This window comes from Lipophrys pholis (genome assembly GCF_963383615.2).
Source record: "Lipophrys pholis genome assembly, chromosome: 20".
NCBI classification, from domain to species: domain Eukaryota; kingdom Metazoa; phylum Chordata; class Actinopteri; order Blenniiformes; family Blenniidae; genus Lipophrys; species Lipophrys pholis.
Window position 1 is genome coordinate 1,004,662 of NC_137648.1, and position 23,071 is coordinate 1,027,732.

The following is a 23,071-nucleotide window of genomic DNA, read 5'->3' on the forward strand; positions in this document are numbered from 1 at the left end:
CAAGAAAGAGCAGCGGCACATCTCAGTTATGATGGAAGATTGTTTAAAATTGTGGGCGGAGCCAGCTCAGGTGAGGGGCGGGGCCACAGGTAAGTCGCCCTGGGACCCTGTAGATGTGACGTGAAACCATGAAATCCTATTTAGAGTCCAAAGGACAGCAGAGGTCTTCTGTGCTGATCAGAAAGGAGTGGCAGAATGAATAAAGCACTCACACACTAATGAGCTGGAGACGCCACAGAGAAGGAACTTCCTCTTCTGACTCTGAATCAGGAAGCTTGAAAACTTCTTCAACCAGCGACTCTGTTTCTTTTCACTTTGTGACGACTCACTGGAGAGATCTAACTGCAGCTGATCGGCTGGAGGACAAAGGATCGGTGAGACACTTGGTCACTTTTTAACACCGTGGACACTTTGACTTTAGATGTTTGTCAGAATGTTTCTATGTGATTCACAAAGACTAAATAGATTGAATATTGTTTTGAATACTTGTGAAGAACATGAGCGAAGCAGTGTTTCAGGTCAGCATTAGTCAAACATAGCGTGATATTTCAGAGTAAACAGGATTGTGTATTTGGAGGACGGGACTGGGTGTCTTATTATTGTCTCTCCATGTGTCTTCACCATGTTGACTGTGTGACTCTGCAGGTTCCAGTCAACATGTTTCTTCTCCTCAGTCTTTCCTTCCTCCCAGGTGAGCTCTCTGTCTCCGTCATTTAACAGCTCTCCTCCTTACGTTCAAGGTTTTAAATAGAGCTTTCAGAATTGTAAATTGAGCTCATCAATTGTTTGTTTTTCCAGCAGTTTTGGTTCATTGTAGTGATGAATCTGTGAAGCTCTTCATCACTGCACCGAGGGAGCTGGAAGCAGTGGTTGGATCCTGTTTGATTATCCCGTGTAGCTTCAGACCTTGTCCTGCTGCTGGACAGACGTTTGACATAAACAGAAGAATATTTGCAGTGTGGATTAAAGATGGATCACATTTTAAGGATCATCCAGAGAGAATAGTTTTCAACAGCAGTAATGCAGTTAACTACCCTGATATCAGCCTCATTGGAAACTTGACAGAAAGAAACTGCACCTCAAAGTTTGATGGATTGAAGAAACCTTTCAGAACCACAAAGTTCTTCTTTAGAATTGAGAATGAATCATTCAAGGCAACAGATACTTCAAATCCTGTTAATATTACACTGAAAGGTAAGACTGCTTCATTTATATACTTAAAATTTTGAATGATTTTCCTGGATAAAGTGAAACATTAAGTTCTTATTTTAACAGAATATACAGAAATAACATAATACGTCAGGAGATGCTTCTCATTACATTTGTCATTTTTCTCATGAAATCGTACTCATGAAATAAATACAAACAATAAAATAAAATGAATTCAAAGTTACAGATTATAATAATAAGAGGTGATTCGAGCCTGCATCACTGGAAACCGTTTTTCAATGAATCTCTTCATTTTCATGTGTAATCTGGCCTTGGTGTTTCTCATGATCTGGACTTCTTTCAGTCTCGGGTTCCACTGAGTAAAGTTCAGGGTTCCACTGAGTAAAGTTCAGGGTTCCACTGAGTGAAGTTGAGGGTTCCACTGAGTGAAGTTCAGGGTTCCACTGAGTAAAGTTGAGGGTTCCACTAAGTAAAGTTCAGGGTTCCACTGAGTGAAGTTGAGGGTTCCACTGAGTAAAGTTCAGGGTTCCACTGAGTGAAGTTGAGGGTTCCACTGAGTGAAGTTCAGGGTTCCACTGAGTGAAGTTGAGGGTTCCACTGAGTGAAGTTCAGGGTTCCACTGAGTAAAGTTGAGGGTTCCACTAAGTAAAGTTCAGGGTTCCACTGAGTGAAGTTGAGGGTTCCACTGAGTAAAGTTGAGGGTTCCACTGAGTAAAGTTCAGGGTTCCACTGAGTGAAGTTGAGGGTTCCACTGAGTAAAGTTCAGGGTTCCACTGAGTGAAGTTGAGGGTTCCACTGAGTGAAGTTGAGGGTTCCACTGAGTAAAGTTGAGGGTTCCACTGAGTGAAGTTGAGGGTTCTACTGAGTAAAGTTGAGGGTTCTACTGAGTGAAGTTGAGGGTTCTACTGAGTAAAGTTGAGGGTTCTACTGAATGAAGTTGAGGGTTCCACTGAGGGAAGTTGAGGGTTCCACTGAGTAAAGTTGAGGGTTCCACTGAGTGAAGTTGAGGGTTCCACGTTCAACCAGGAGGCTGTTTTGTTTTTAGAATCCTAACGAAGGACATCAGATCTTTGTAGATGGCGGTGTCAGGGGCGACTCCTGATATGCTGAGTGAAGGACTCAAGATGAAATTTATTTCTTTTTCTAACTTTTGCCAAAATTCTGTGATTTCTGGGCCGTCCCAGAAGATGTGTGTAAAATCCCGCAGTCGTCCACATCGCCTGCAGCATAGATCAGAGGTAGAGGAGTATTTTGAGGTGATGGATGGTGTTAAAGTATCTCATTTCTACTTTGTCCCTCTTCTATGTTTCCTCCCGCTGTTCATCTCTTATTAGAATGTTTGGTTCTACTTCCCATTTTTCTTTAACCTTCGTGTTGTTATCTTCAGAATCATATCGCAATGCTTCGTACGCTTTTAAAATAACATCTTTCTTTGCATCTTCTTCTGTAAATGACATAAACACTTCCTCTATTTCTGAGGGTGCTCTGTTACTCCTTCATTATAACTCTTCATTATAGCTCTTCATTATAGCTCTTCATTATAACTCTTCATTATAACTCTTCATTATAACTCTCCATTATAACTCCTTCATTATAACTCCTTCATTATAACGCTTCATTATAACTCTCCATTATAACTCCTTCATTATAACTCCTTCATTATAACTCTTCATTATAACTCTCCATTATAACTCTTCATTATAACTCTTCATTATAACTCCTTCATTATAACTCTCCATTATAACTCCTTCATTATAACTCCTTCATTATAACTCTCCATTATAACTCTCCATTATAGCTCTTCATTATAACTCTTCATTATAACTCTTCATTATAACTCCTTCATTATAACTCTCCATTATAACTCCTTCATTATAACTCCTTCATTATAACTCTCCATTATAACTCTTCATTATAGCTCTTCATTATAGCTCTTCATTATAACTCTTCATTATAACTCTTCATTATAACTCCTTCATTATAACTCCTTCATTATAACTCTTCATTATAACTCTTCATTATAACTCTCCATTATAACTCTTCATTATAGCTCTTCATTATAACTCCTTCATTATAACTCTCCATTATAACTCTTCATTATAGCTCTTCATTATAACTCCTTCATTATAACTCTTCATTATAACTCCTTCATTATAACTCTCCATTATAACTCCTTCATTATAACTCTTCATTATAACTCCTTCATTAAAACGCTTCATTAAAACTCTTCATTAAAACTCTTCATTATAACTCCTTCATTATAACTCTTCATTATAACTCTTCATTATAACTCTTCATTATAACTCTTCATTAAAACACTTCATTATAACTCCTTCATTATAACTCTTCATTATAACTCCTTCATTATAACTCTTCATTATAACTCCTTCATTATAGCTCTTCATTATAACTCCTCATTATAACTCCTTCATTATAACTCTCCATTATAACTCTTCATTATAACTCCTTCATTATAACTCTTCATTATAACTCCTTCGTTATAACTCTTCATTATAACTCTTCATTATAACTCCTTCATTATAACTCTTCATTATAACTCTTCATTATAACTCCTTCATTATAACTCTTCATTATAACTCTCCATTATAACTCCTCCATTATAACTCTTCATTATAACTCTTCATTATAACTCCTTCATTAAAACTCTTCATTAAAACTCTTCATTATAACTCTTCATTATAACTCCTTCATTATAACTCTTCATTATAACTCCTTCGTTATAACTCTTCATTAAAACTCTTCATTATAACTCCTTCATTATAACTCCTTCATTATAACTCTCCATTATAACTCTTCATTATAACTCCTTCATTATAGCTCTTCATTATAACTCTTCATTATAACTCCTTCATTATAACTCCTTCATTATAACTCCTCCATTAAAACTCTCCATTATAACTCCTTCATTAAAACTCTTCATTATAACTCTTCATTAAAACTCTTCATTATAACTCCTTCATTATAACTCTTCATTATAACTCTTCATTATAACTCCTTCACTGCAGGTAAACCGAACTCATTCCAGAGTTGTTCTGTCCTGTAAACACTTGAATCCAGGGTGGAGGTACAAACTGATATTTCACTAGCTCTGCTCATGGAGCTTGACAATCCTCATTGTTTTGGTAATTGACGGTATTTTCAACGTTTCCTCGTTCATTCATTTGTGATCCCGAGATTCCTCTGTCAGAAAAGGAAGTGCTCCTAAAGGGAACCTTGGACATGAGTTCTGTTCCATTCTCATCCAAATACAGTCTGTGTCATCAGTTATCCACATAAAAACAGCCCTGAGTTGTACTGCCCAATAGTCTGGTAAGTTTAGAAGAGTAGTGTACTAAATTCTACATTTTTTATTCTGCCAGATAATTTTGGAATGATTTTATCAGTTGTTTTAAACATATGGTGAGGGTTTCTTCTGGGTAGAGATTATTCAATGTTTAAAGGGGGTTCACCTGAAGCCTCAAAGAATCAGTTTTAGTGACTAGAAGAACTGGTACAGACTGTCTTGTAGCTTTAAGTGTAAAATGTGTGTTTGATGTGAAACTGCAGCTTCTCCTCGGAAGCCGAGAATCCAAGTCTCAGGTGAGCGGAAGGAGAAGAAGTCAGTCACTATAACCTGCTCAGCTGCCACTCCCTGTCCACAATCCCCTCCTCGACTCACCTGGAGCCTCCGACCAGACGCTCACAGCCAAACGAAGAGACACACCGATGGAACCTTCAGCACTGAAATCCAGGAGAACATCACTCTGTCAGACCAACATGATGGATTGAAGATCAGCTGCTATGCTGTGTATCCTGCTGCTGGAGGAGAACCTGAGAAAACACCTGAGGAAACGTTTACTCTCAGTGTTTCATGTCAGTGATCCTGTCAGCACATCACAGTTCACATGTTTCTGATGAATAAAGTTAAGATGAGTCTTATTTTCCCCTCAGATGCTCCTAAAGACACGAGGGTCTCCATCAGTCCATCAGGTGACCTGGTGACCCTGACCTGCTCCAGCAGAGCCAAACCTGCCGTCAGGAGCTTCACCTGGTTCAGGACCAGCGACCGTGGACCAATCAGAGTGTCTAAAGGAGACGTTTCCACCTTCAATGTGACCGACCGAACAGATGCAGAAGGTTTTTACTGCGTGGCTAAAAATGCTCTTGGTAATCAGACGTCACCGAGGATTCTAGGGAACGAAGGTAAATGTGACGACGTCACTGTGGTCTGGTTCCCTCAGGTTCCCTCAGGTTCCCTCAGGTTCCGTTTGCAGGACGACGATGTTGTCAAGTGAAATCACAAAACATTTATTGTGTTTTCAGTTTCTATTTTCACAGCAAAGTTGCTCAGGGACACTGAAAAAGCAACTTTTTGGAAAAAGCCCCGACTCTGTTTCCTTGGAAACGGAGGGAAGCTGCTTTTTTGAGATGCTGCTGCAGTGCATGGTGCTCTGGAGCACTCTGGGGGGGGGGGGGGGGGGGGGTCCTCTCTGGGCTGATAATCTGGGGCCCCTTTGGCTTTAGTGGTGTAGTGGGTGTCTGAGTGGTGTGAGGCTAGACCTGCTTCCCCCTTTCACCAGGACTGGTGTCGCTACCAACCCCCCCCCCCCCCCACATCAAGCACCACCTGAACCCAAAAGACAAACTTTCTCATGTTAAGTTGGATTTTTAACTCTCGGTGGTTTAGATCCATTTCATCACTATAAGAATAATATATCACCGCAGCCCAGTCTCTTCCTGTTGCTGGAGCAAAAACTAGTTCAGCACCAAAAGGCTTTAATGAGGTCATATTGATTTTCTTTTTGCTGGAAATAGGAAACCTTGTTCCTGTGATAGTCCCCGTGAGCATCAGCATCCTGTTCATCTGCCTGGTTGTCTCTGTCTGGTGAGTTCCTGGAACTGAAACATCTGTCAGCAGCAGCTGTGCATTACTGCTGGTTTCAGTCTGGACTTCTCAGGTTCAGGACATTCTCACCTTCCTCATGTCTTTCAGGTGCTTTAAGAAACGTCGAGCTCCACCACAGACTCAGGTCGGTACATTTTGCACCACGTGGTTCGATTGTTCTCTTAATCACAGATTATTGGAAGCTGTCCAAATAACAGCCAGAACATTATGACCAGTTGGCCAATAGTGTGTTGATCCTTGTTTTGCTGCTGAAACAGCCCTGACCTGTCGAGCCAGGGACTCCAGTGACCTGAAGTTTTCAGTTTTGTTGCAGTCTGGGTGTCGGTTTAGAGCTTCTCTTTGGCGCTGCAGTTTCTGAGACGCTCCAATCAACAATACAGACATAGAGAGTGCTATTCACTTTGCCCGTCAGTGGTCTTAATGTTATGGCTAATGGGTGTTTTTGTATATCAAGGAATTTGAGTATAATTCACTCCATTGTGTTCCTATTCGTTCTGTGAGACAGACTCGCTGGCTCAGCCATCCTTCTCACTAGTTCCCATTAAATAACTTTTCCAACAGACTCGATCAGCCGAGGACTTCTCCGGCCACGCGCCGGCCGATGAAGCAGGGAGGGACGGCGGCGGCGAAGAGGAGCTTCATTACCAGAGTGTCAGCTTCAACCAGCGGAGAACTGAAGCTCAGAGCGTTTCGGTGCAGGACGCCACGCAGAGCGAGGAGACGCTGTACGCACAGGTCAAAGTTCGCGAGCCAGAAAAGAGCTCAGCTCCGGCCGCCGGCGTCTCCGAGGATCTCTACGCTCAAGTCCAGAGAAAATGACCGTGTCTGGAGCCGCCGCGCCCTGCAGAGCGTTTCATGAGGAGTTCTCACCACGAGGCCGAGAGAAGGAATCTGTTCACCACATATATGCAAACGCAACAGGGAAGTCCTGCTTGGTGACCGTTACTCATGTTACTAGTGTACAACTTGTACATGTGAACATATGTACTTTAAAATGTCCATTTTTTAAATTAATTTGCATTAATAAAGAACTTAAAATCTCTTATTAAATATACAATTTTTCCAAATGACAGTGAATTAAAACAGGCATGAAATGTTTCACTTTAAGTATGATAGATATATATAGATAGATAGATATAGATATAGATAGATAGATGGACAATTCACTATTTGTATACAACTATGGGGAGAAAGTTTTTCAGACTCATACTGAACTAAATGTACCTACTGTGGATTTCTTCATGTGAAAGTTTCAGTAAAAAACAAACAAGTCGCTGTTTCTGCAATTGAAACGGTTTATTCTTTGCACCATAATAAAAACCTCGTCATAAATCTTCTTAAAAAAATACAAATTAAAAAAAAAAGCCTAATAATCTCTGTCGCGTTTCATTTATTGGTCCAGAATCTCACAGTGTGTGTGTGTGTGTGTGTGTGTGTGTGTGTGTGTGTGTGTGTGTGTGTGTGTGTGTGTGTGTGTGTGTGTGTGTGTGTGTGTGTGTGTGTAAACATCAGCTGGAATCATAGTTTAATCACAAACGTTACTAAAGGGGCTGAACTAATTATGGAGTCTTCCACAAACGTCTCAGCAGCCAAAGGACCTTCAGGTAAAAGTCTCAATATGTTAAAAAAAGAAGAAGCTCAGATTAAAATGAAAAAAGGCCGTTTGTGTGAATTTAAACAGAAATTCTTTAAATCGGTCAAATGGATCGACTCAGAGTTGATGTGTGTAAACACAAGCAGCTTCAAGACCGATTTGTTAAAAGGCACCGCGAGGTCGCCATGTTGGCTCCGACCCCCCCTCCCCCGACCCCCCCCCCCCGACCCCCCCACCACCACCCCCCGTCCCGTTGTGTGTTAGTGTCAAGTAATCAAGGTGTGCGTTGGTTGTTTTTCCAGATTTCTCCTCTGACGGAGAAAGGCACCAGAGAAGATGAACGAGTGACGTCCCTGCTGGTGTTTGTCAGATTTAACTGACGTCATTAGAATTGAAGCACCGTGTCGCGTGTCTTTCTGCCTGCGGCCATGTTTGTTGTCCCTCAATGTGAAAATCAGAGATAATAGTGAGCCGTTTCTCTTTCGCCTCGTTACACCCGACCCGGACCGGTCCGTGCACAGGAAGCCCGGCCGGCGGCTCCGTCTCCGTCCCCGACAGGTTCTTACTGGTGCACCCTGTCCTCCAGCGCCTTCAGCTCCGCCTCCATCTGCGGCGGCAGGTCGGCGCCCACCTGCTGGGTGAAGTAGGCCCTGAGCTCCTTGGTCTCGTTCTGCCAGAAGGCCTTGGGCACGTCGAACAGGGCGCCCATGTCCACCTTGCCGCCCAGGCCCTTGGTGTCGATGGCGCCGTCCGCCGGCAGCCAGCCGATCATGCTCTTGGCGGCCGCCTCGTCGTCCCGCTCACGGCCGCAGCGCCGGAAGATCCACTCCAGCACACGGGCGTTCTCCCCGAAGCCGGGCCAGAGGAAGGAGCCGCTCGCCGGGTCCTTCCTGAACCAGTTGACGTGGAAGATCTTGGGGAGCTGAGTCGGCGCCTTTCGGCTCTGCATGCTGAGCCAGTGAGCCAGGTAGTCGCCGAAGTTGTAGCCGAAGAAGGGCCGCATGGCGAAGGGGTCGTGCATGATCGTCTTACCTGGAGGGACAAAGTGTCAGAGCTGGAGACACACAAAGACATTTTCTGTCTCTTTCTGCCTCCGAGGGACGTGAAAACGCTTCGTTCTGAAACAGAAATTCTAAAAACATTTTGGGCCGCGAGCCGGAGTCTGTGGTCTGTTTTGTAATGAGACCACACACACACGTGTACAAACATTAACAACAGGAGGACAGACCGCCAAGTTGGATTGTTATTACGGTGACTGTCAAAATAAAAGGACCAAGTCCAGGAGAATGTGGAGTCACGACACTCTGGAGGAAACTGTGTTCATGACATTATCTACTGAGCATGTGCAGAAGGATGCATGTGCCAACTGTAGGTTAACCGTACAACTGGTAAAATGACTTGATACATCTAATAGCTTATATATTAATGAATATATGAGAAACAGTTTTAGTATTTAATACTATATTCTGATTAATATTAGTAAGTTCAGAGTTAAGAGGTTTAAACTTCCTTTTACTTCTTTTTGAACACGAGGAAACACAAAATATCATGATTAATATTGTATTTGTTCTATAAACCAAACACACACCGACCTTCAAGTTCTTGAATTGAGGACGTGCCGACATATGAGGCAACTTCCTTCTTTAACTTCTTAATAAAACGTTGCTTTGTCCTCCTGTTATCGAGCCTCATACTGACCAACGTCAACAAATAAATCAATCTGGACGAACTGAATTAAGGAAAAAGGTGAAAACGGTAATGAAAAATATCTTTCATGAGCCTACACAGTGTGACGTTGGTAGACTCTATAAGACCTTCTGAAAGTCTTCGTTGAGGCGAGTTCCTCCGACACAAAGCAGTTTCCCGCTCCAGCTCATTACCTACCTTGGTGCTCGGCCGCCGCCGTGGCCTCGGACCTCATGGCGGCTCCTACGAACACGCCGTGCTGCCAGTTGAAAGACTCGTAGACCAGCGGGACTCCTGACAACAGAACCATGTTTACTGCACTTTAACGGGATCAGATGGAATCTGTGCAGACGAAGTGATGCAGAACGTACGAGGGCAAGTCTTTATCTGAATACTTTCAAAAATCTAAACGGGATGAAATAAAGTATTTCTGTTCTATTGTATTCTCTTAAAGCTCTGTTGTTTATTCTTTAACATGAATCTAATCATTGAGGTACACAAGTGTTCTCTCATTTTGATCGTGAGTCAGATTATGTGACTATAAACCTCGTTGTTAGTCACTATGATCCCACAAAACTAAAGGTTCTATTGCTGTTATGAGAACCCGCTTCAATGATACGTCAGAAGTGTTTCCAGTTGGGTTCCCTCCCCTCCTGCCGCTCTGCAGATGAAGCAGCTGAACTGACCTTCGGGTCTCCTTCCTCCGAAGATGATGGCGTCGATGGGAACGCCCTGCTCGCTCTCCCACAGCGGGTCGACGATGGGACACTGAGCGGCCGGGGCGCAGAAGCGGGAGTTGGGGTGGGCGCAGGTGGTGGAACTTCCTGTGTGTGGAGACGAGACGTCATGGAAACGTGACGTGGCATCGGGACGCCACCAGGTGGCAGCAGAAACACCGAAAATACTCATTACATTTTGCACTGTTGTACAGTTTATTAGGTCTTTTCACCATAACGTGTGTGTGTGTGTGTGTGTGTGTGTGTGTATAACCATTATGAATATGAACAATATTTATTTGTTGTTTCTTTTGCATTTTGTTTGTTAGTTTTTTCCTTTACTAACTTATTTACTCTTCAACCTTTTCACTTCTTTTTGTAACTAATGGTTATGCTTGTTTTCCTTTTATTAATTTGTTGTAGTTTTTGTTTTATCTTTAAAGAAATAAAGAAATGATCACAGACCCTGACAACTGACCAGTAAAACTGAACCATTCCACCTGTGAAATTTCAATAAATAAAATTGGGGGGGAAATGAATATGTACAATATGTTTATAACTAATGTGAAATTTTAACTCCCCTTGTTTGTCTGGTTGTCTTTTACATACAGAATTATAGTAGGATATTACAACACATGTTGATTTTTCATATATTTATTATACTACCTTCTATTATATTCTCAATACATCCATTTCTGCCTTCTTTTTTTAAAGTTTTACATTATTTACTGTTATTACTACTGAATACTGTATGTTATATGCATGTTTGTGTATTTATTGCACTCTGTGGTTCTGCTTCCTCCTCCTCAGAGAATCTCCCTGGAGCAGCAGCAGCTTGCTGGGACTGAAACCGACCAAACCCGGAGACTCACCGGGCTGCCAGGTCTTTCCGTGCCAGTCGGTGAGCGTGACGCCGGCGGGCGGGGGGTCCAGCCCCTCCCACCACACGCCACCGTCGCTGGTCTCGCCCACGTTGGTGAAGACGGTGTTACTGGCGATGGTGGACATGGCGTAGGGGTTGGTCTTGTCGGAGGTGCCCGGAGCCACGCCGAAGAAGCCGTTCTCTGGGTTGATGGCCCGGAGTTTACCTGCAGAGCGACGGGCTGTGGTCAGAAAGTGGTTTCCATGGAAACGAGAAGCTCCAGACCCGCAGAGCTCGTCGCCAACATCTGCTGGTATACTGACCACCACCATCCACACCCCCCCCCCCTTCCTCACCCTGACTGTCGAACTTCATCCAGGCGATGTCGTCACCCACACACTCCACCTTCCAGCCGGGCAGCGCCGGCTTCATCATGGCCAGGTTGGTTTTCCCGCAGGCGCTGGGGAAGGCGGCCGCCACGTAACGTTTAACCCCCTGAGGGTTGGTGATCCCCAAGATCTGAAAGATAGAGAGACATAGAGACAGACAGAGCGAGAGAGAGAGAGAGAGAGGGGTGAGTACAGAGAGTCTCCATAGAAAAATGAGGCATAATTCCTCTAGATCACAGGTTCTCAAATTGACGGCCAGCAGCAACATTTCTATCGGCCACCAATGAAATACAGTTGTTAGTTTAAATCCAACTGTGCTTTGCTTTGAAAGTCTAGAGGTCTAGAGATAAGCTGTAATTACAGGTGTGGCCATTAGGGGCGCTGTGACTCATCAAATACACCAAAAACACAGAGAACATCGAGAAGTTGACGCCGTCTCATAGACTTCTATATAACTCTGAGTTCTATAGGTCTATGCTCCTGCTCCTCCTGGGACTCCAGAAGTCCAACATGTCACCTTATTAACCGACGAGTATCAGGAGCTTCTGCAGCGCCACCTGGGGGAAGCGGTCCGCCATTGTTGTGGTTATTAGGCGACATCGCGGGCTGCGGTTAATAAGAACGATAAAAGTTTCTTCTTTTTGTATTTGTTGGGAATAAATGTCATTTAAAGACATTTTGCTGAAAGGAGGTATTTTTGTAGAACGAACCAAAACTGAAAGAAAATGTAAAAATATTGTGTCTATATTTGATACGACTGTACCTGATCAGCACTTGGTTCTGGCCTGTCTCTGTTAACTGTTCACCTGCTTCGGCCCACTAACCCACCAGCATGTGCTCGGCCAGCCAGCCCTCGTCCTTGGCGATGCGGGAGGCGATGCGGAGGGCGAAGCACTTCTTGCCCAGCAGAGAGTTTCCTCCGTAGCCGCTGCCGAAGGACAGGATCTGCCTGGTGTCCGGCAGGTGAGAGATCAGAACCTTCTCCGGGTTGCAGGGCCACGAGTTGACCAGAGGAGCTGGACGAGGGAAGAGAACCACAGTTACTCCTGATCCAACTCAGACTGTGCACACCGGTGGATTCAGGCGGTTTCGATGAACCTTTGAGGGGCAAAGGTCGTCCTAAAGTGTGCTGGCAGCGGACAAACTCCTCTCCCTCAGCCAGTTTGTTCAGAACCGGGGTTCCCATGCGGGTCATGATGCCCATACTGGCCACAACGTAGGGCGAGTCCGTCACCTGCAGGACAACACACGACAGAAAGCCTCCATGACCTCTACTCATGTATATAACTCATGTAATAACTGCCCGATCACCATCATCCTCTCTGGTTAATAAATGACATGAGCAAAATGTTATTATGATAACGGTTAAATATTTTATTAAGAATTTGCATGTAACTACAATTAAGATTTTTCCCTTTATTCAATTTAATATGGTTGAAATTATTACATTATTGATTTTATTATATTTAAAATTACTACATCAGTGGCTGTATTACCATTACAAATGATAAAAGTATGTTATTGGTTTTATTATATTTAAAATGGTCAAAAGTATTAGGTGAAGGGCTCTATTACACATAAAACTATTACAATTTGTACTTTTCTGGCTTTATTACATTGTAAATACTTAATAGCATCACATTATTGTCTTTATTACATTTTAAAATGGTTTAAAATTATTGTTTAATGTCTGATCGGCTGGAAAAGGGAAAATGCTGCATAATTTAGAGATAAAACTGACGTGGACCTGTTAATGATCATCAACCGTTAAATCAGATATATGAAGAATCACTTTAATACTAATACACAGTAATCAAGCAGCATGAGGGTTTTGACATATTTGTAGAGGAGAACAAATTGTACCTGGACGCCGTATTTGGACAGCGTGGATCCGACTGGACCCATACTGAAGGGGATCACGTACATGGTCCGACCTGCGGAGGGACGGAGGTGTTAAACCAGAGAAACACGGAACCGGCACTGAACGGGCCTCAGAACCACTCAGACAGCCCATAGAGCAGGCAGTGCAAATAAATAAATAGATCAATAGTGCAACAACAGACTACAACTACGTCACCAGGTAATTAAATACCAGTAAGAGTAAAAATCTGATAATAAAAGTGTGAATCAGATATAAATACAACGTAGAATGAAGGTCAAAGGTTAAATATGTATAAACATGGTGCAGGAGGTCAGGGAGCAGTTTTACGTTGAGACGGTGGGGAGTGTTGTCGCCATCTGCTGAAAGTAACTGAAGTTACTTGTAATCTAACCGAGTTACTTTTAAAAACAATTAGCAAAGTAACCAAGTTACATTTTAAAGAAGTAGCAAATAATCAGTAATCAAATTACTTTTTCAAAGTAACTGTGGAAACACTGATGACCAGTACATTTAAAGATACTGGTGGGGGGGGGGGGGCGAAGGGAAACCAAACAGTGACACTAATCAATGTGAGTGATGGTGAGTCTGAGAGCTGTGGACGTCGTGACTTTAAAAAGGTGAATTGTGCACTTGATGTTTACGATTCATGTCAAAGCCGCTCGTCTCCTGTAACAACGTGGAGAAACATCGACTTGGACAAAGTGTGTCTGGTTTGGCGTTTCCATGAAAGACGGACCTGCCATGGAGCCGGGGAATCGCTCCCGCCGCGCCGTCTGCCAGTCGGACTCACTCATCCAGTTCCCCAGCTGGCTCTTGGCGCCGCCGGCCGGGATGGGGATGGTGTCTCTCTGGCTCTTGGTCACGATCACCGTCTTGCTCTCCACTCGAGCCACGTCCTTCGGGTCGGTACGAGCCAACCAGCTTCCAGGCAGAGACATCAAGACTCCATTTACACGAAAAACGCGTCAAGTGATATTACATTGTATTTGCATTTTCGTTTCAGAAAAGTTTAGCATTTACATGGAAACGGAAGAAACGCTGAAACTGACGTAGTTAGCATGTTGGGCCACTAGTGGGTGCTGTTATATAGGCAGAGAAACAATACATTATACACATAACCAATGGGAGAACACAGACGTTCTCATGGACAGAACACCAAGTTGGATTGTTATTACGGTGACTGTCAAAATAAAAGTACTAAGTCCAGGAGACTGGAAAACTTCGTTCTGATTGGCTCTACTGAGCATGTGCAGAAGAACTAGTTTAGGTTGATTCATACTCCATAAGAAGAAGAAGAAAGTTTGGCTCTCCGGGGTCCTGCCGAACAAAGCTCGTTCCTCTCAGCTCGTTAACATGCCGGAGCGCAGACTTCCGTGATTCCCCTGAACGCATCACTCAAAGCTCCAGTTAATGGCGGCTCGGACACAAACCTTCTCTTTTAGGACTGAAACAGTTCAGGGAAATATATTTCTGAAAACATTTGAAGTGAGAAATAAGCTGTGCAGTTGAAAAGTCAAAACGCGGCTTCACAGAGGTGTGTCCCCAGTGAGGGGGCGTGGCCTGTTGTGAGGGGGCGTGGCCTGCGAGTTCGACAGCTTCTTCTCGGAGGATGAACTCTCCTCTGAACAAACATTTTGTTCGGCTGACGTCACGTTTTCTTCTTGTCCTTATGGGAGCAGCAGGAGCCTTTAGCGGAATCTGAGTGTTTTCAAAATGTTGCCTCTCCAGAGGCGCCGCGCACCGTCGGCGTGTAAATGGACGCCCAAAAATGTGACACAAGTTTAGTATTTTCACTTTAACGGGTCTTAGCGGAGCTCGCCGTTTCTCTCTTTAGGTTTTAAGGTAGTAGCAGCGTTTCTAAATCAGAATAAAGAAGGATATCAGCGGCGGGTTCGGGTTCGGGATCGACTCCTCACCAGTTGTCGTATTTGGGGAGTCTCTTCACCATCCCTTCTTTCTCCAGGCCGGCCAGGATGTTGGCCGTCTCCTCCGGCGTGCCCGTGACCACGTGCACCTTGCTGGGTTTACACTCGTCCGCCGCCCCCTTCACGAAATCGGCCACCGCCGGGGGCAGCGAGGGGATGGAGGCCAGGGATCGGACCCCGACTCCTGCCCCGACGCCCCCCTGCCTGGAAGAAACGAGGCCACAGGACAATCCACATTCAACAAACACGCATGAGAGACAACGACCGCGTCATCGCGCATCAACATTCCTTCTCCGAGTCGGTTGGAGGCGACGTACGGCCCGTCGGACATACAAACAAACCCAACGCTCCCTGGTTCATTCCTGTGCAGACGTTTTCTGGAAAGACCTGCCATGCAAGTAGCTCTTCGGTATACGACATGTACCCGACAGTGAAGAGCATGCTGCAGTGGATTCCGCAAACATACAAATACAAATACACAAATAAGAAACACAAAAATGAAGGCAGGATGACTGAGCTGCTGGGAGAATGGAGCATTTAGAGTACTTCATCAAACAAGACACCATGTAATCCACCTCGACTTGTCTGTTATGGTATTAACCTTAAAAAATAACCTAAAAACAAAAAAGGGTTTCATTGGTTAATCGGCCGGTCGATGAATCGGTCAATCATCGTCATGAGAGAATAATCAGGAATCGGACAAAAGTTGGTCGACTGACGCCAAAGTTCACTTCTTCTGATGTCCTTGCATTATGTGTCCAGTAGTGGGCGCTCTGACGCCTTTCACGCTCTCGCCTCCAGTCAGTGACATTGGCTGGACGTCGCCGTCTTTGATGTGACGAATCGAAGCCCAACATTACTAATCGAGGTTTTAACGTCAACGCATCACAAACAAATCCTATCGTCTTATACGTCGGTTGTCAGAAACGTCTTTATTCCCCAGTCCTGCAACCAGCCTGAAGAATTGTAGTCATCAACAGTCGGAGGCGGGGAGCTGCAGGTACGGCCTGAACAGGCACGAAGGCGCTTTGCTGCAGATTTATGTTTTTACTCTGGAAAACTACAAACATCGCTGCAGTTGTGGTATTGTTGGAATGTGTGTGTGTGTGTGTGTGTGTGTGTGTGTGTGTGTGTGTGTGTGTGTGTGTGTGTGTGTGTGTGTGTGTGTGTGTGTGTGTGTGTGTGTGTGTGTGTGTGTCCGGTAACACTACGTCTTATGTTCACTAAAAAAGCGACTTTACATGCAAAACACTCGTCTCCCTGTCCAACGTCCTGCAGGACGCTACAATAGTAACACAGTAACTTGGAGAAGTAACTTTAATCTGATTACTGGTGTGGAATTAGTAACGAGTTAGATTCCTCGTTACTGGAAAAAGTCACAAGTCGAGTTCTTTGTCACGCAGAACAATTACACATAGTTTAATCTGCAGGGAAATGCTTTGAGTTTTTATAGGACAGAAGAATAAAAGGGTCTGCTTCAGTCGATCACCTGAAACATGATAACACGTTAACATGATAACACGTTAACATAACATGTTAACACGATAACACGTTAACATGATAACACGTTAACACGATAACACGTTAACACGTTAACACGATAACATGATAACACGTTAACATGATAACACGTTAACATGATAACACGTTAACATAACACGTTAACATGATAACACGTTAACATGATAACACGTTAACACGATAACACGATAACACGTTAACATGATAACACGTTAACACGATAACACGTTAACATGATAACACGTTAACATGATAACACGTTAACATGATAACACGTTAACATGATAACACGATAACACGTTAACATGATAACACGTTAACATAATAACACATTAACACGATAACACGATAACACGATAACACGTTAACATGATAACACGTTAACACGTTAACATGATAACACGATAACACGTTAACATGATAACACGTTAACATAACACGTTAACACGATAACACGATAACACGTTAACATGATAACACGTTAACACGATAACATGATAACACGTTAACATAACCTGTTAACATGATAACACGTTAACATAACATGTTAACATGATAACACGATAACACGTTAACATAACACGTTAACATGATAACACGTTAACATAACATGTTAACATGATAACACGATAACACGTTAACATGATAACATGATAACACGTTAACATGATAACACGTTAACATGATAACACGATAACACGTTAACATGATAACACGTTAACACGTTAACATGATAACACGATACACGTTAACATGATAACACGTTAACATAACACGTTAACATGATAACACGATAACACGTTAACACGATAACACGTTAACACGATAACACGTTAACATGATAACACGTTAACACGTTAACATGATAACACGTTAACATGATAACATCAGGTCTCAATGGGCCCCGAGTTCAATTCCTATAATATCGTCAGTTTCCACTGACAGGAGAGATTATTTGACGTCTTTGTTGCTCCTGGGTGACGGTTAGCGTGAGCAGAGCCTCAAAACTGACTTCTAAATGCATAAAGGGGGGCCTGCCGGGGGGGTCCGGCTATTGTTTGTGGGCTGTATGATATTCACAAACACAAACCAGCTGCTCTGCACAGTCAGATCCTCTGCATGTCTGTATGCATGTGCATCTGCTGCATGTGCTTAACAATGGGGGGGGGGGGGGGGGGGGGGGCTTTGTGTTCTGCATGTGGATGACCTCAGCTTTACCTCCAAACACACATGTGGACGATAACGCTGGACGGCAACAGGAGAAGTCCAATAATCGGACAGATTTGTTATACCAGCAGTAAAATGCATGCACACACACACACACACACTCCGTGACGACTTCATACACACACACACACACACACACACACACAACACACACACCACACACGGCATCGCGGTGCAAAGGGCAGGAGCGGCAGGCATGTTAAGGACTTCAAAACAAGAGAGATAACGTGTAACTGGACGGCGACGGGGCAAAGAGCTGAGAACAGAGTTCAGACTCCCCGTGTGCAGCGGACCTGCCACCAGCTTAACTATTAATGAGGGAGCAAATAGTCACCGAGTCAATCCACCGGGAGGACCAGTTCACGTACTGCAAGAGACGGACGCTACTTTAGTTTAGACATTTCTGCAGGTCACACCCTCAATGTGAGACCTTCAGCATCGGGGCAGGAAACATCTGCGTCCACGCAACATCATGAAAGAGACTTTAAAAAGATGTAGTACACATGCCAGGCCTGTAGGTGGCGGTTGTACTTCTGCCACAAATATACATCAGAAACAGAAACTCGGAGCATAAAAATGTCTCTGACAAATCCAACATCTGGCCTTATGAAAGCGACCAGCATTCGCAGCTTCTGCAGCTCCACCTGGAAGCAGGAAGTCCATCGTTGTTGTTGCTAAGCAACGTCACAGAAAAGGTGGCGGGGGTTATCAGGTCGAGAGGCGGGGCGATGACGTCAGCTTTCAGGCTCCTAAAACGTCGTTTGGATGATGGGACAGAAACTATGTGGTTACAGGAAGCGGCGTTGCCGTGTGGACCGGGTCGGAGTCCTGAAAACGTTGTGGCTGTGAGCGGGGCCAAGTGGGTTAAAGTCTAACTTTGATTCTCTTCATTGATTCTGTACAATAATCTGAAATCAACACCGTGCTCTCGGAATTAGAGATTAACCGTTTCAGTTTTGATACACGTTTCCTTAATAAGCTTCTCATCTTTACATGTAGAGAATAAAAGCGGTCCGACCGCCGCCCCTCCCGACTTTTACTTTGCAGACATTTCAAACCGTCGCTGGTCAACCTCAACAAAGTCGATTTTAATGAAGCTTTCTTATGTAAAATACAGTGAAATGTTCCAAACAGAACCAAGCGGTCGCAGCTAGTTTGAGTCTCCAGGTGGGGTTTGTCAGGAGGGTTCCTGGGCCGGACCGGAGCCTGTCCCGGGCCGGTTCCAGCCCACGGGCCTTATGTTTGACTCCCACGTCTCTGACAAAGCACACACACTCTAAATGAGTATCCTGCTCTCCCGTACATCAGCACCGTCACGCCGCTAATTACACGATGACATAGTGTAGCTGCACATCGTCTCCAGTGTGACTGGGATTAGCAGAGGAGACGAGCGGATTGGATTAGGAATTAATTAATGGGCGCGGAGGGGCTCCTTGTTCGACGGAGAGAGATTAGCAGCTCTGTTCTTTCTTATCTGCATCAGAGAAGCTGAAGCGTTTCGTGACCTTTCCCCGTGCAGTCATCCATCCCTCCACGGCGTTCTCTCTGCCTCCTGACCCCCCCCACCCCCACTCCACCACCCCCACCACCACCCCCACCCCCCCCCTCTCCCTCTGCTCTGCCTGAGGTTCCCCAGCAGGCTGCTACTTGAAAACCTGAATGAGGGGACGGATCCATGGCGAGGATCCAACTTTTCCCAAACACACCTCCAACCTGCGAGCCAATCCTTACCCACCACGAGCCCACACGCCTACCCCCACCTCCCCCACCACCTCCCCCCCCCACCCCCACCACCGCCTGACAGATCCTGGTCGATAGCCTCTCCAGGGGCAGAGTCTACTTCGTGAAACAAGCTGCAGAAAAAAACATGCACACGTGCTTCATCCATCACACACACGCTCATGGTACACAAAGTTCTCTTTGGGAGGACAAACCAAAAAAAAAAAGAAGAAGGCAGGCAGGCCATGCTCTGGACATCCTGTGAAGCTCTCAGCCATTAACCATCAAATACAAACACAATGAGTCTCGTACGCCGCACACACTCTTACATGCATCCTTATGGCTGAAAGAAAAGCACACACACATTATAGTGGCGCTCACTTTGACTGCAGTCATGTGGCCTCGGCACAAAGCCGGGGGGGGGGGGGGGGGGGGGGGGGGGGGGGGTGACAGTAGAAAGGAAGAGCCGGACGATGAACATCCTTTAAATAAATACACTACTGACTAAGTTCATTCATGAAGGGAACAAGGAAACAGTTCTGGCACAGTCACTCCAGATGAGAGTCGGAGATCAAGTCCAACAAGTTTCGGCCGACAGACCGAGAAGCTCAAACAACTTCTGGTCACGGCGATGAAACATCAGCTTCTGGGCGCCACGACGGATCATCTTAATCTGAGTTCAGCAAGAAATAATTCAACAGTTTCCAGTTTTGTGTTTCGAGAGGAAAACAACCTACATGACTGAAGCAGAAGGAAGCACTTTTATGAGCCTTTATAACAGTTATAATCAGTTCTTCGTTTTTAATGGTCATAAGAGGCAATTTGATCATAAACACACGTAGAAGAGTATACAGAGAGTAAAATGATCAAGAAGGAACAGCTGGGTGGCTTTTGCAGAAACTTTCATGGAATTTCAAGTAAAGAAAATAAAAATAATCAATGTCATAAATGGGGAAATAAATTTATGCTCAATGTAATCTGGATCACTGGTCATGCCTGGCAGAGATACAGGATTAATATATGGAGTTTTAAGATGCACTACATAGTATTTTAGACTGTGTGGGTTTTTTAATCTGGTTACAGGCTGGAAAAATATATATTTATCTGTATTTCATAAAAAAAAAGTGTAATAGAAACGTTTAAATTAAAATAATTATTTGAGTAATTAATAATTAATTCTTCTTTATACTCTGTTTGTAAGTTTACTGAATCTTAAGTAAAGTACTTATTAGTCATATAAAATAGTGTAAAAATACACATTCGGTTCACCATAGCGTGTTTTAAATGTTTTTAACCTTAACATTACCAAATCAGCTTTTAAAGGACTTAATCTGACAGTTTCTTCTTAAATGAAGTAGAAATAAAACCTGAAGGTTTGTTCAGAACTGATAAATAACTTAACTTAAGTTAAAGTGGAAAAGTCAGTCACTCACCTTCGTATGACTCCCAGTAAAAGACACGACATGTTCGGTGGGAATAAGTGATGAAAGAGTGAAAAAGAAAGAGAAGAAGTGAGATCTGGTGGGTGAAGGCTGAGGAGGGGAAGCGAAGAGCTGCTGCTACAGCTGATCCAGGCTCATATCGGAGCCGCGCCGGGGGACCTTGCACTTTGCTCCGAGAGGAACCTCCAGTCAGGGACAACAAGAAGCTCTGGTCTCCAGTTAACCTGGATGATAAGAGCAGCAAGTCCTGCAGGTCACTGCTGGCTGCGGCCGGAGTCCATGCTGGCTGCGCTCGCGCTGGATGATGCAAGTTTTAGAGTATTTCCTGCAGCGCGCAGCCGGAGCGCAAAGACGCTCCCGAACTGGAAGAGGCGCACGGAAACGGAGGGGGGGGGGGGGAGGGGGGAGGGAGAGAGAGGGAGAGAGAGAGAGAGAGAGAGAGAGAGAGAGAGAGAGAGAGAGAGAGAGAGAGAGAGAGAGAGAGAGAGAGAGAGAGAGAGAGAGAGAGAGAGAGAGAGGAGAGGCGGGAAACAAAGGTTTCAGATTACATGACGAGGAAGAGACACTCAACCTGTTTTAAATCAGCGACTTCTTTTTACTGTTTGAAACTCTTAAATCCATTAATTCCTTCATTAGTTCTGGAAAAGACGGAAACGGAGTGAAAAGAGACGCGGGGGCAGAAAGTGAAGCTTTCAGATTATATGCTGGGAAAAATAACTCAAACTGTCTTTAATTTGCATTAATTCACTTTTGTTTTTACCGTTTTGAACTTTTACTTCCATCTATTTCTCTGTCAGAGGAGGAGGAGACGCTGAAAGCAAAACGTTTTCAGATTACAAGAAAATAATCTCTAATCTAAAACCTGGAGTTAGAATCTAAAACTCAAACTGGTCAAAATATTTAGCTGGGATGAGTTAATGCAATCAAACTCACCTGTTTAACTTCTGGGTGTCCACGTGACCTGAATGAGCCAATGAGTGAGTGGCCCCGGAAGGGTTCATGAGGTTTTAACCCCCCCACCCCCACCCCACCGCCCCACCCACACCCCACCCCCACCCACACCCCCACCCCCACCCCCACCCAACAGGGGTAGAAGAGAAAGTCCCCTCCCCTGCACAATGCTTTGTGAACGTCACACAAATACATCTACATTATTCACACACACACACACACACACACACACACACAAAGTTGGTCTAAATCAACAAAAATATCTGAGGTCCAAAAAAATTGACAGAAAAGTGTTAATAATAATAATAATATTAATAAAATAATTAGTAATTATATATAGGAATATAATTATTATTATACTATATAATTAATTATGAAGAGCGATTTTATAGAATATACTAATGATTTAGAATATTCATATACTAAATATTTACATTTATTTCCATATTTTTTTTAATTTACATAAATACACATATATTAAAGAATGTCATTTAATTTCAATTTTATAATTATTATTCATTATGCACATTATGAATTCCTACCCCTAGATAGATAGATAGATAGAGAGAGAGAGAGAGAGAGAGAGGTGAGGGAGAGAGAGAGAGAGAGAGAGAGAGAGAGAGAGAGATAGATAGATAGATAGATAGATAGAGGAGAGAGAGAGAGAGAGAGAGAGAGGGAGAGAGAGAGAGAGAGATAGATAGAGATAGATAGATAGATAGACAGATAGATAGATAGATAGATAGATCGATAGATAGATAGAGAAAGAGAGAGAGAGAGAGAGAGAGAGGAGAGAGGGAGAGAGGGAGAGAGAGAGAGAGAGAGAGATAGATAGGAGATAGATAGATAGATAGATAGACAGATAGATAGATAGATCGACTCGATAGATAGATAGAGAAAGAGAGAGAGAGAGAGAGAGAGAGAGAGAGAGAGAGGGAGAGAGAGAGAGAGAGGGAGAGAGAGATAGATAGATAGATAGATAGAGAGAGAGAGGAGAGAGAGAGGAGAGGAGAGAGGAGAGAGGAGAGAGAGAGAGAGATAGATAGAGATAGATAGATAGATAGATAGACAGATAGATAGA

At 43.9% G+C, this 23,071-nt stretch overlaps 2 protein-coding genes across 2 annotated transcripts; one reads left to right on the forward strand and one right to left on the reverse strand.

The window, feature by feature from the left end:
• The first annotated feature begins 269 nt into the window (after positions 1-269).
• LOC308125629 (B-cell receptor CD22-like) lies at positions 270-7,415 on the forward strand. Its single transcript, XM_080489523.1, has 8 exons — positions 270-374; positions 646-691; positions 802-1,194; positions 4,738-5,043; positions 5,122-5,373; positions 5,986-6,055; positions 6,164-6,200; positions 6,638-7,415. Exons 2-8 carry the CDS (start codon positions 658-660, stop codon positions 6,893-6,895), a joined length of 1,350 nt encoding a protein of 449 aa, XP_080345649.1. The 5' UTR covers positions 270-374; positions 646-657; the 3' UTR covers positions 6,896-7,415.
• pck2 (phosphoenolpyruvate carboxykinase 2 (mitochondrial)) lies at positions 7,357-21,404 on the reverse strand. The gene is made up of 11 exons (XM_080488959.1): positions 21,031-21,404; positions 15,122-15,334; positions 13,942-14,126; positions 13,187-13,257; positions 12,422-12,557; positions 12,152-12,339; positions 11,291-11,453; positions 10,945-11,160; positions 10,043-10,180; positions 9,555-9,650; positions 7,357-8,702 (listed from the first exon to the last, which is right to left on the reverse strand). Exons 1-11 carry the CDS (start codon positions 21,060-21,062, stop codon positions 8,233-8,235), a joined length of 1,908 nt encoding a protein of 635 aa, XP_080345085.1. The 5' UTR covers positions 21,063-21,404; the 3' UTR covers positions 7,357-8,232.
• Between the last annotated feature and the right edge of the window lie 1,667 nt (positions 21,405-23,071).

Excerpts from the sequence above, each read along its gene's own strand:
- LOC308125629 (XM_080489523.1), top strand. The coding sequence starts at position 658 with ATGTTTCTTCTCCTCAGTCTTTCCTTCCTCCCAG. Across the intron at positions 1,195-4,737 it reads TGTTAATATTACACTGAAAG|CTTCTCCTCGGAAGCCGAGA; the intron begins GTAAGACTGCTT and ends GTGAAACTGCAG. Across the intron at positions 5,044-5,121 it reads GTTTACTCTCAGTGTTTCAT|ATGCTCCTAAAGACACGAGG; the intron begins GTCAGTGATCCT and ends TTTTCCCCTCAG.
- pck2 (XM_080488959.1), bottom strand. The coding sequence starts at position 21,062 with ATGTCGTGTCTTTTACTGGGAGTCATACGAAG. Across the intron at positions 13,258-13,941 it reads ATTCCCCGGCTCCATGGCAG|GTCGGACCATGTACGTGATC; the intron begins GTCCGTCTTTCA and ends GTCCCTCCGCAG. Across the intron at positions 8,703-9,554 it reads GGCGGCGGCCGAGCACCAAG|GTAAGACGATCATGCACGAC; the intron begins GTAGGTAATGAG and ends TTGTCCCTCCAG.